Genomic DNA, 12,112 nt, shown 5'->3' on the forward strand with positions numbered 1-12,112 from the left:
ACGTTGGCGTGATTGGCTCACTGAAAGACCTGAGAATGCTGATGGCACTTCTTTCCTCTTGGTTAATGCCCGACCAATGTTGAACTCCAAGCTTCACACATGTTGGACACAGGCTTCAATGCTGTTGACGTGCTGTAACAGGCAGCTCCACCGCTTTGCTCCCACAGTATGGAAGTGAACGGGGAAACTTCAGGGCACATGAGTGACTGTGCCCTGAGAATGAAAAGCTGTAATGTATTCTTAATATTTTTTGCAAGGTTTAGAATACTATGTGAAATAATATATAATATATTTAGAAATTATGATAAGTTATAAAATAAATCAATATCAAATTCTATTATAGTATTATTAGTCGACTTGCCTAGTTCGGTAGGTAGGGGTTAAAAAGGTCTTTAACTTTGTAGACAATTCCAGATTGATGATCGATCGGTGGCCTTGTCTCTAGGTGTGTGGACATCCTGGAGCTGTCTGAACTCGATGACCTTCTGACGTTTCACCATCACACCCTCCTCTTCTACTGCTCCCTCTGTTCCCTTGGCAACAGCAGAGTATGCCACGCCCTCTGCAGTCACCTGGACCAATCACAGCTCCTCTACGCCATCCAGAGTCCCCGCCTCCCTGGCCCACTCCGCTCTGCGTTCTACCAGCTGCTCATCCAGGTTATGGGGCCCCATTTAAACAGAGCATTAAAGGGATAGTTCACCCAAAAAAATGATAAATTGCATTCCTAAACCAATCATTTGATGACCAGTGGACTGGAACCGCTGCCGGTCATCAAATGATTGGCTTAGGACAATAACAAAAAAATATCCATGAATTCAAGTCTCCTTTGGGTGACTAATCGATAGAAAAAATTTCATTTTCGGGGTGAACTATCCCTTTAACATGTATCTTGTATTCGGATTGTGTTATTATCTAGCGCACTGTTTCCCAAACAGTCGGCCGGGACCCATGTTTCGGTGGTGTAGTAAATATCCCCTTTTTTTCGTTTCCTATTAAAAAAAAGTATTATTTCAACAGATTACAAGAAAAAAGTTTTAAACAAAAACATATTTTTTATCAATTAACAACTTTTCTTACATAAATAAAATCAAATTATCAAATAATTTCCATAAATAGAATAAAGAAATGTTTAAGAAGTACTGAAAATAGCAGATCTACAAGTTCACAACACAGCACGATTTTCAGTAGTTTCGGTCCTGGGCAAATGTCTAACTTCTCTTTTGGGTCTTGAGATAATACGTTTTGGAACCACTGAACTAGCGGGATTACACAGCTGACAACATGTCTCCACAGTACAACACATTGAATTCGGATTTCTCTCTTGTAATGTTGACTTCCTTTAGAGATGAAGGGAAATGGTATTGTTAAAGCATTTTCAATACACAGCTGATTTAGACTATTAATGCTATTTTTCTCTATAGGTTCACCTCAGTGCTACCATGACGGCTCGTCTCATGATGACCCAGGAGTACATCGTCCCTATGACAGACCAAACCAGGGCTATCACCCTCTACCCTAGCCCGGCCAGCGGCGGTGTTGGAGGAGACGGTCGACCTTCACGTGGCATCCCTAGCATGGGCCTTAGCACCTCCCTCAAACCCCAGATGAACTCCTCCTCCCCTTGCTTTGTCAGGAGCAACAGAATGGTTGGAGATGGTGAGACAACGTATAAGGACAGCCCAGAAATCCCCCTGGATGTACTGAAGAACCTGGCCCTGGAGATGCTCACTACAGCCGTGCGCACTGTGGGGCAAGGCGTGAGGGACCCTGAAGGGGGTAGCGTTGAGCGTCTCCTGGTTCCCCTCATTAGGTTGGTCTACACACTGCTGGCGATGGGCGAGTTTGGAGACGAGGACCTGGGGAAAGTGCTACGACTGATAGAGCCTAGAGTATTCTCCAGAAAAGATGAAGCCCATAAAGTGGAAGTGGTAGAAGAAGAAGAAGAAGAAGAAGAGGAGGAAGAGGACCAAGAGGTTAGTGATGGTGAATGTAAGATGGAGCAGGAAGGGAACAAAGACAAGAAAGAGGACACCCCCAAACAAGGGCTTCTTCAGATGAAGCTTCCAGAAGCTGTCAAACTTGAGGTGAACATGCAGGTTTCTCACATGTAATATACTGTATTTCATATTGTTTCCACTATGGCTGGCAAATCAAATGTTGAATCCTAATATGACATATTTCAGCTATATTCCAACATTTAGAATTTGAATCATAAAGGAGCTGAATATCGCAGTCTGTCTGTCCGCAGCTCTGCCAGGTGCTGTCGTACCTTTGCGACTGCCAGGTGCGCCACAGGGTGGAGGCTGTGGTGTCCTTCTCTGATGCCTTCGTGGGCAGGCTGCAGGACAACCAGCGTTTCCGCTACAAGCAAGTCATGCAGGCACTCAACATGTCCGCCGCCCTCACTGCCCGCAAGACCAAGGAGTTCCGCTCACCTCCACAGGAACAAGTCAGTGGAGGAAAGCTGGGAACTGCTGGTGAAAGAAAAACAGAATGATGATGGAAAGGTTTTTAGCTGGGAGTTTGGCATTATGCAAAGTGGGCCTTATGATAATTCTAGAAACTCATGCTTGAACAACTGCAAGTGAGAAATAGAACAGTCTAGAAATAGTTTTCAATAGGATGGTTATATTTCAGACTTCAAATTTGTTTTTCTGTGGCCAAAAATACACAGTAGGGAAGCAAGAAAAAATTATTGATGCATAGTTAAAAAAAAGAAAAAGAAAATGGTGAAGAAATCACAACTTCAATATAGGCAAACGTCAGCTCCTTGTGCTGCCCACGCCTACTACTGTTAGTACTGTTAATTTAATATTTTGTGAGTGAGCAGCATGAAGGGTCATCTAATCTACTTTCACTGTGGAACTCCAGCTGTGGAACTACTTTCACCATATCTTCTGTGTCTGTGTGTCTATGTGATGTGCACCTGCTTCAGATCAACATGCTGCTGAGCTTCAGAGAGGAGACACAGCCAGATAACTGCCCCTGCCCAGAGGAGATCAGAGAGATACTGCTGGACTTCCACACCTGCCTCATCACACACTGTGGTAAGATCACAATGTCTCACCTTGTAACACCATGACTGATCCACTGCAGTAGCTTCTCTCTCTCTCTCTTTCTCTTTCTCTCTTCTCTCTTCTCTCTTCTCTCTCTGTGCGTTCAGATTTCGGTTATTGAGTGGGTGATATAGGCTCTTCCTCCTTCTCTCTCTCCCTCCCAATCTCTCTCCCTAATCCTCTCTCTCTGTCTCTTTTCCTCTCCCCGCACACATGGTTGTTATATTTCCATGTACACATACTTTCACACAGGAGTTCAATTGAAATAGAACCCTGCAAGATTATTCCAAGGGAAAAATGGGAAACCAAACAGTTCCGTGTAAAAGACCTTTCTCAGTTACAGGCCACATTGTTCAAAAGAAGCAGCTTTACATTAAACATAAAAAAAACCCAGTTGGTTTGCCTCAGCAGCTGGCTAAAAGATGCTTAGAAGGCCATATTTCATTGTGTGGTTATTTCATGTTTTAGTTTGATTTATTTATGTATTTTCAATCTTCCATTCAAATAACAACATATTACTTTTGGATTTGTCATAATAAACAAAGGTTCAATGTACCTCATATACCCGTTGTCTTTTATCTCCAGGAATGGCTAAATCACTACGGTGCATCCTACCTGAGTACATTAAGTTTGATGACAATCATGGCCCATTAGGATTTGAGATATTGTGTGTGCAATTGGACCTTTGGCATCAGGATGGTACTAGAGGAAAGGCATGAGGTCACCAAAATCAAAATTAGTAGGGAGTAGGGACCATTGTCTGGCGAGCCTGAAGGTGCAAATCAAATAATCCAGCCTGTAGTTTTAAAGTTGCCTTGTTTGAGAGTGAAATGTCTGCAAGAGGAAATTGTGGCCTAATGATGCCGTTAGACACAAAACCAGTAGGGGTCATTTGCTGGGTTCCATGAAGCTGCATAGAGAATGGCATGGCAATTCAGTCAGTACTTTGTGAGATATGTTTGGGACAAAAGTGGTGGACAAATGGACTGACGGATGGACCGACCGACCGACCGACAACCATCCTTAAATGGTTTCAAGTGCTTATCTATCATTCACCTAAAAGTCCAAATTAGAATCGGTGTGCAATGTGTGTGTAGGAGAGAGGTTCTACAGGCCTGTCTCAGACTAGCACGAGTACAGGAGAGGTCATCTTTGAGATGCGATGGCCCGAGGACACACTTACGCGACAGCCGGCTGTAATAATGACGGCCGCTGAAAATAGCCCCCTTCCTCTGCTGTCATTCTACAGGTATTGAAATGGACTCTGAGCCAGAGGATGACAAGCACGTTGAAATATCCATGATGGACCGACTCCTCAGCATGGTGGGGAGGGTCACTCAACTGAAGCAGATCTTCACAGAGACCGAGTTGGACAGTGTACCACAGAGTCCCAGTAAGTGCATCTAACTACTTTACAAGTTTTGTTTCACATTTGTCTCATCATGTCCTTTGGTTAATACCGGTACGTATTATGCTGTATCGCAGCATTATCAGTGAGTCCTGTACTATATATCCATGTTAATATGCCAACAATTGTGCTTTTTTTTTTTTTTACAATTGCGTTGTCACTGCACTTTGTGCGCCACTGTAAAGTTTTAGCATGAATTTCATACTTTGCAGCATTGCTGAGTCATATACCAATATTATAGATAGCAGTGTTTCCCCAAGGAATTTCAGCTGAGGTGTGCGGTGCCGAGCTGCACATGCACTCCCTAGAGCGTTAAATGTGACTGCTGACACACCAGAAAGGGTATGGTACAGTACATACAATGAAATCGAAACAGCCTCACGAAAATACCTTAATTGGACTAAGCCACCTGTCCACAAGCGTTTATTCAAGCTTTCTATTTTTACAAATTGAAAATAGCATAGCAGCATATCAGGAACTGTGACATAGCTTACAGCCTGCCTGGGAGCTTTTCATTTTCCTGGGCATCTGAAAGATGAGCTCTTGGCTCAGTCATAGGGAAATTCACTGAGAGGGGTCCCATTGATGCTTAGCCGCATTCAGATCGCACATTATGCTTTGAAATTAGCCCACTAGGGAGGGCAGGTGGAGCCAACGACCAGGTAAAAGCTTGGTCTAAAGAGAGAATTACCGTATATAGTAGCTATCCCTATGCCTCTCCACTTTGAGACAGCAAAGGTTTGGCAAAATCTGCGGTGACGGCTCCTCTGGTGGTGCGACAGCTCTCTACTTGTGGAGCTCAAGTAATGAGGTGGGTGTGAGCCAGTCTAATGCAGAATTCCTACACAGCACGAGTGATGGTTTGCTAGCAAGACAGACTGGCAGCCTTACAAAGCATTTGTTGATTGCAAGGTGCAAGTGCTAAATGGTGACGGTATGGGGTTAATTATTTTTTAGAAATCATGTAGCACCACTCCTAAATACATAATAAAGTAACAATAATGGCTTTAGTCCCACAGGGCTAAATTTGTAACCCCACTTACCATGTACTGGTACCTTATCTTCTTCCCAGTGTCCCTCCAACAGCTGATCTCAGGAACGATAGTGCGATGGGCGCAGGAGAGCGTAATGGAGGACCCAGAATTGGTGAGGGCCATGTTCTCGCTGCTACATCGCCAGTATCAGGGCTTAAGCGGACAGATGGGAGGGCCACTCCGCAGGACCTACACCATCAGCCAGGCCTCGGTGGAGGATACCGTCGCCCTCCTGGCCTCCCTGGGCCAGATCCGCTCCTTGCTCAGTGTCCGCATGGGCAAAGAGGAGGAAAGGCTCATGATCAGGGGACTAGGGTAGGGAGAATTAATGCCTCTTTACTTTAATTTATTTATGAGACAATGCATATTTATGAACAATACATACACGATTTAGCAAGGATGCTAATTTCCATCTGTAGTTATTGGCCAGTTTTAACTCCGGGGATTTATGCTGGGAAATGATGAAATGTTGACATACCGTATGTCCATATTAGATCTATGCCTCATATACAGGAATGTTTACCTTTATGTCTCTTTCTTTTTTCACGGTGTGCAGGGACATAATTAACAATAAAGTTTTCTACCAGCACCCCAACCTGATGATGGCCCTGGGGATGCATGAGACAGTGATGGAAGTAATGGTCAATGTACTTGGGGAGGGAGAGTCCAAGGTGAGTGGCTGTTTTCAGTAGCCTTTTCATGATCTGTACTGTATCAGTTTTTCATGTTATTTTTTGTCGTTTCTCCTGCTAGGAGATCAGCTTTCCCAAAATGGTGGCCCACTGTTGTCGTTTCTTGTGCTATTTCTGCCGTATCAGCCGCCATAATCAGGGAGCCATGTTTGACCACCTCAGCTACCTGTTAGAGAACAGCAATGTTGGGCTAGGTTAGTCCTGCTCCATCACAACTCTTGAGTTTGTGTATACAGTACATTTACATTACAAACAGTCCTCACCCATTATGGTCTGTAAATATTATTATTAGTATTGTATAAAACTACTGAACAAGTACTTTTACTTTCAACACACTGTACAACATCTACAGTATAGGACCATACAGGTGGTCTGGCATGTGTAGCACATTCCATTTCCCAAAGAGTAGCTTACCTACAGTATGTTCCCTCAACCATAACCAAAGCCCAACCCTACTAGTCCATGAGCCAGACAAGATTTCATTATCGAAAGAGTGAGCAAAACCATACCTATATTAAATTGTTCATAGGGTCAATACGAGTTATCATAATGAAACTTCCTGAGTTGATTACTTGCATGAAGACAATGATTTATCGTATTACAAGTTTTCTGAAATTGTATATTTAAATATGCAAATTAGGCATTTAGTCCATGAGCCAGAGCCCCCAAATTGAGCCAGATATTGAATATTCCCTCGTTAAAAACCTTTGACTCCAACATCTTAACAAGATGAAATAAGGATGTTCACTCTGGCTTTGTCCAATGTTCCAATGTTGATTCTGGAAAGTTATGCAAATTTAGGCATATTTTCCTCATGCCTAATTTGCATATTTAAATATACAATTTCAGAAAATTTGTAATACGATAAATCATTGTGGTTTGGTTTTGCCCACTCTTTCGATAATCATTGCTCAATTTTGGGGCTCTGGCTCATGGACCCCCAAAGCTAAACTGAGGGAACATAAAGCTGAGGAAATATAGGGCTGACCCTTTCCAAAAGCCATACCATTGTTTGATTATTTTAGTACAGCAATGAAAATCAACGTGCATAGATTTGAAACTTGGATAGCAAACCAATACACTAAATATAATTTATTTTTTCTTCTCAAAGTGCAGATTTATTTCAAAAGACTAGCTGAAAATAGGCCCTGGAGAAAGGACTGATATATGAATTAAATTCAGACGTCCATACATTATTAAGCATACAATGATGTTTAAGCCAACATTGACTGAGTTATTCACATTCGTTAAGTACCATTTTAATTACTTTGGAGAAAATGTAAACAAATGCAAAATTTAAAAGTAAAGCCACTAACATTATGGTTTATGCACGGTATGGCTGATGATGATTAATAGATATTCATTCCAATTATCCTCATGTCCTTAGCCTCTCCATCCATGCGTGGTGCCACTCCTCTGGATGTAGCAGCAGCCTCTGTTATGGATAACAATGAACTGGCTTTAGCACTGAGGGAGCCGGACCTAGAGAAGGTGACTTCATTCTCTCACATCCTCTATAGTACCACTACATGTTCAAGGTGCTATTGTCACATGCACAAACTGGTACTGTACAATATAGCTGATATTGGAAGATAGAGACAAAATGAAAAGGAAGATGAAACACAACCAGACCGTTTCACTTGGAAATACTTAAACTATCGAAGTACTTTAGTGTTCATCCCAATATGCCAGAGTAGAGCAGGATTTCAGTATTTTAATCCAATGTATGTATTTTTCTCTTCTATCAGTTTTTAAGCTTAATGTCTAGTATTTGTCCAGCACATTGGCGTGGATTGTGTCATCAGTGGGCTTTGTTCTCTCCACAAGCCTTCCTTTGTGAATGCTTGGAATTGTTTGCCTTCTATGCCTTACAACAGCTTCCAATGCTGGTGGATCTGCAATCTCTTTGCTGTCAAGGACACTTCCCTCTCTTCTTCAAATGGGTTGCCCAGTTCTTCCATTACATTGAGCAGACATCTTTCCTAAATGCTTCCTGCACACTTGCTGCCTGGTCATCGTGGAGTACATCACTTCTTCCCATGAGCTGGTGTGCATCTTCCAAGTCCTCAATCACTGCTGCAACCTCAGGGCCAGCTACCAATCACCATGATTCAATACCACCATGATATAATAATGTTATATATAATAATACAATATAATAATGAAATGACCAATTACTTTTTATACATTTTGTATTTGTTGAAGTATTTTATTTGGTTCAAGTGGGATAGGAAACATAGAGTTAAAAATAATAGAGAGGGCACCCGAAATCTCCTCCCATCCACTTGCATTGAGTTGCTCACCCAGCGCATAGTCCTAAATCACCCCTTCTTCCGGGTTGGAAATTTGGTGGGCGCGGCCTATTTTGGGCCCCAGTGCGTCACTTCTGTGACGCGTTTTGTGTCACAGAAGCGCGCAGCCCCGTGCGCAAGCTCGTGCGCATGCTCGTGAGTCGATCCCATTGGTCGAAACCGTTTTCGCTCGTTCATGTTGAGGCCCCTAAGCTGCAGTACCATGAATGGCCAGCATGTCCATTTGGCTTCAATGAAACCACTGGGTTCTGGGGGCTTGGATAGGAAAGCTAGCTGGTGGCCATTTTAAAAAAATACCTGCCCCATAGGCCACACCCATTGCCACACCCCTATTTTGGCAATTGGCATGAACTGTTACCGAGCTGTTCTTTTGGTCATAACCAACTATTCCACAAAATCTTGTGCAAATCTGTGAATCTACTTGGAAGTTATGCACGTTTTTGCCATATAGGCCACTCCCATTGCAGCTCCCTCTTTTAGGCAATTAGCATGAACACACACGAAGACCTTCACACTCGCACACTTGACCTTCCTGCAACATTTCAGCCTCCTAGATAAAAACTGCAGCCACTAGAGTGAGTAGAGTGGGTTAGGAAGATTACATCAGCCGCTGGTGCCCATTTCAAAAATGTCTGCCACGCCCACCAGGGTGTGAATTTGCGATGCCCCAATAATCAGTTTTGTTCCCAATATATCGACACATCTACCAAATTTGGCAGATCTGTTACAAAATGAACAATGGGTTAGCTATGCCACCCCATTATAGTGTCTTGGTTCTATGTATTTAGGCAGTACTCTAACTGTGTACGGTAGAGATGCGCGGATGGCCTCTCACGTCACCCGAATCCGCATGTACAAATTAATTATCCGCCCGTTATCCAACCGCAATAATTATATTATCCAATTTAAATATCCGCATCCGCACCAACCGTTTTTCCCGTATGTCAAAATATTATTATTTTCTGGTATTCCCGTTTTAGTATTAGTTGTGCGATGCGATCGGTGCTGCTCTGCTGAGCAGAGCAGCACCGGTTTAAAAAAAAAGAAAAAAGACGCACCGAAATCAATGCATTTTGTGATCGCATCGCACAGAGGCTGCTCTACACACTCACACAGACACAAGCACGCAGAGATTTAGCTATTTTATGGATAGATATATTAGATGTCATTAATTTATTTACTGCAATATTTCACCCGTGGTTTATCCGATATTAATTAATAATTATATTTGATTGACCCGAATCCACCCAAACTGCGGTTAACTGCCGCAACCGCGGCTAAAACCGTGATCCGCGCATCTCTAGTGTATGGAGTCACCTACTGTACCATACCTGATTCTTCTCTCCTTGTCACCTCCCCAGGTGGTCCAGTACCTAGCTGGCTCTGGTCTCCAGAGCTGTCCACTGCTGGTGACTAAAGGCTACCCTGACATTGGGTGGAACCCAGTGGAGGGTGAACGTTACCTGAATTTCCTGCGCTTTGCCGTATTCTGCAATGGTAACCAAGGAGATCTAAATGATTTGAATGTCCTCTTATTTCAGCAAATGATACAGCCACCGCTTTCTCCAAAGTCCCCCCACATTACACATCTTTGAGCATACTGCACGTGAATGTGAATGTTACTTTTATGTGTATGTTACTTATGAGGGCATGAATATAGTGCTTAAACGTAGGTAGGTAGCTATTGAAATGATTGTGTCTGTCATACAAAAAAAAAATGCCTTTATTGTCAGAACATTTCCATACAGTATAATAATGGAGGTTTAGCATATGGATTGGAAGATGCTTTACTGAAACTATACAACTTGAAAACTCTTGAATCTTGCCTGAATTCTCATGAACAGATCACATACAAATTGCCATAAAAAGATCTGCAATCTGGTCCAATCAGTATTTGATGTGTTTGTCCACCTCAGGGGAGAGCGTGGAAGAGAACGCCTACGTTGTGGTAAGGCTGCTGATTCGCAGGCCAGAGTGTTTTGGCCCCGCCCTGCGAGGCGAGGGAGGGGACGGCCTCATGGCTGCCATGGAGGAGGCCATCAGGATCTCGGAGGACCCGTCCATGGACGGACCTGTCACTACATTCCAGTGAGTCTGACAATGTGCTAGGCCAGTGGTGTACAGACCGTGGTCATGGGAGATATGTACTGGGTCGCAGAATTAGAATGGTATAATTAGATGAAGTAATGAAAAATGACTTAGATAAGGTTAACTTTTTGAGTCATTGGGGCTGATTCGTAAATAGTGGCTAAATAAAGTGACTAAAGGGGTGTGTATTTTCGATAAGCACAAACGGACGTGCGATTCACCAACCGGCGTGTAAATCTCTCATGTGTGTATCGCCGGGCTTCCTCATTTTTGTCTGTCGAGTTCGCATTCATGTGGAGAATCATTTGCATTGCTCCACGCCGCATTGAAGACCTGACCATCAAAGGCAACCGGAAACTGACGAAATATGTCACCACCCTTCAAAAGGAACAGATCTACAAGCTGACAACGCGGCGTGACGCACCGCATGACAACTTGTAGATCAGCGCAAGCGAGTCCCTCACGCGATTAAACGTTTATAAAGTAAATAGCCAACTCTCACGTGTAATGAAGAGAATAAGAAGTTTGTAGTTTAACCTCACAACCAAAGGCTAATAAAACTTAGAATGGATATTATATTATAAGCCCTTTCTACTGAACAATCGCTCACTCACCTTTGCCAAGGTAAAAGGCTGGAGACTGGAATCCACCAATAGATATATATTTTTTATCAGAGCTTTATTGATTACTGAGGGGAATCTGTCCTTTGGACGAACCCTACACTGTCCAACTCCTACATCGGAATATTTCTGGGTAATAACTGTGTGTCACTGTATCATGTTAACTCTTTGACTGCCGTCGACGCGTTATCGAGTCAATTGCTAGTTTGTCCACTTGGCCGTCGACACGTTAGACGCGCTGATAGCTTTTTCATTGTTTAATCTGTGATCGCGCTGTTCTGTGTATTTTTCACCATCAGTTTCTTTTTTTGTTCACTTCACACTCACCCGGATCCGGATTCATGACGCAGATTCCGTTTCCGGTTCTCTAGAAGCTTGAAAGTGTCATTTTAGGCCAGAATAGGGAAAAACGCGGTATAAAAAACGAACGGAGAGCTCCAGTTCTATTTTCTTTAGTCTGGATGACGAACAGTTATCGTCGTCGTGTATACCAACGATCTGAAGCCCGATCGGCGAGCGGCGAAAACGTCATATCCGGATATGACGTTTGGACTGTTTGAGCCTGTTTGGGGGGGGTCGAGCGAGTGATCGAGAGGTCTATCTGCTGCTCTCTGCTGGTCGATCTGTCGTGTGTGTTTAAAACCGCAGCCAGACAAACGATTTGAATGTAAATAACAGGACACAGGACACAACCTCATGTTAGTTAGTGCTAACATGTTGGTGCTAAAATGATGGTTCTAATATTATGTGCTGAAAGCATTCACTCTGTTGTCAACACAACAGGGAAACTTGTCTAAAAGTACAGATGCAAACCGAGATTGATTGATTGATTGAATACTTTATTAGCAATGTAAACAGCACGGGTACAGCCATACATTTGGGCTAAAAGGATAACACAA

At 43.1% G+C, this 12,112-nt stretch overlaps 1 protein-coding gene across 1 annotated transcript in view; it reads left to right on the plus strand.

Annotated features, from left to right (window-relative positions):
* Positions 1-12,112, plus strand: part of LOC308100590 (ryanodine receptor 2-like) — a gene marked incomplete at its 3' end in the record, with an annotated part of 113,856 nt that overhangs the window by 32,756 nt on the left and 68,988 nt on the right. The window contains exons 36-46 of the mRNA XM_080449658.1: positions 446-659; positions 1,425-2,087; positions 2,252-2,452; positions 2,939-3,050; positions 4,309-4,452; positions 5,540-5,816; positions 6,058-6,172; positions 6,255-6,387; positions 7,581-7,684; positions 9,867-10,002; positions 10,422-10,593. Coding sequence (XP_080305784.1) covers positions 446-659; positions 1,425-2,087; positions 2,252-2,452; positions 2,939-3,050; positions 4,309-4,452; positions 5,540-5,816; positions 6,058-6,172; positions 6,255-6,387; positions 7,581-7,684; positions 9,867-10,002; positions 10,422-10,593 — 2,271 coding nt within the window. The remainder of the gene's footprint in view (positions 1-445; positions 660-1,424; positions 2,088-2,251; positions 2,453-2,938; positions 3,051-4,308; positions 4,453-5,539; positions 5,817-6,057; positions 6,173-6,254; positions 6,388-7,580; positions 7,685-9,866; positions 10,003-10,421; positions 10,594-12,112) is intronic.

Source organism: Gymnoscopelus braueri (genome assembly GCF_963280865.1).
Source record: "Gymnoscopelus braueri genome assembly, chromosome: 14".
In the NCBI taxonomy this organism is placed as follows: Eukaryota; Metazoa; Chordata; class Actinopteri; order Myctophiformes; family Myctophidae; genus Gymnoscopelus; species Gymnoscopelus braueri.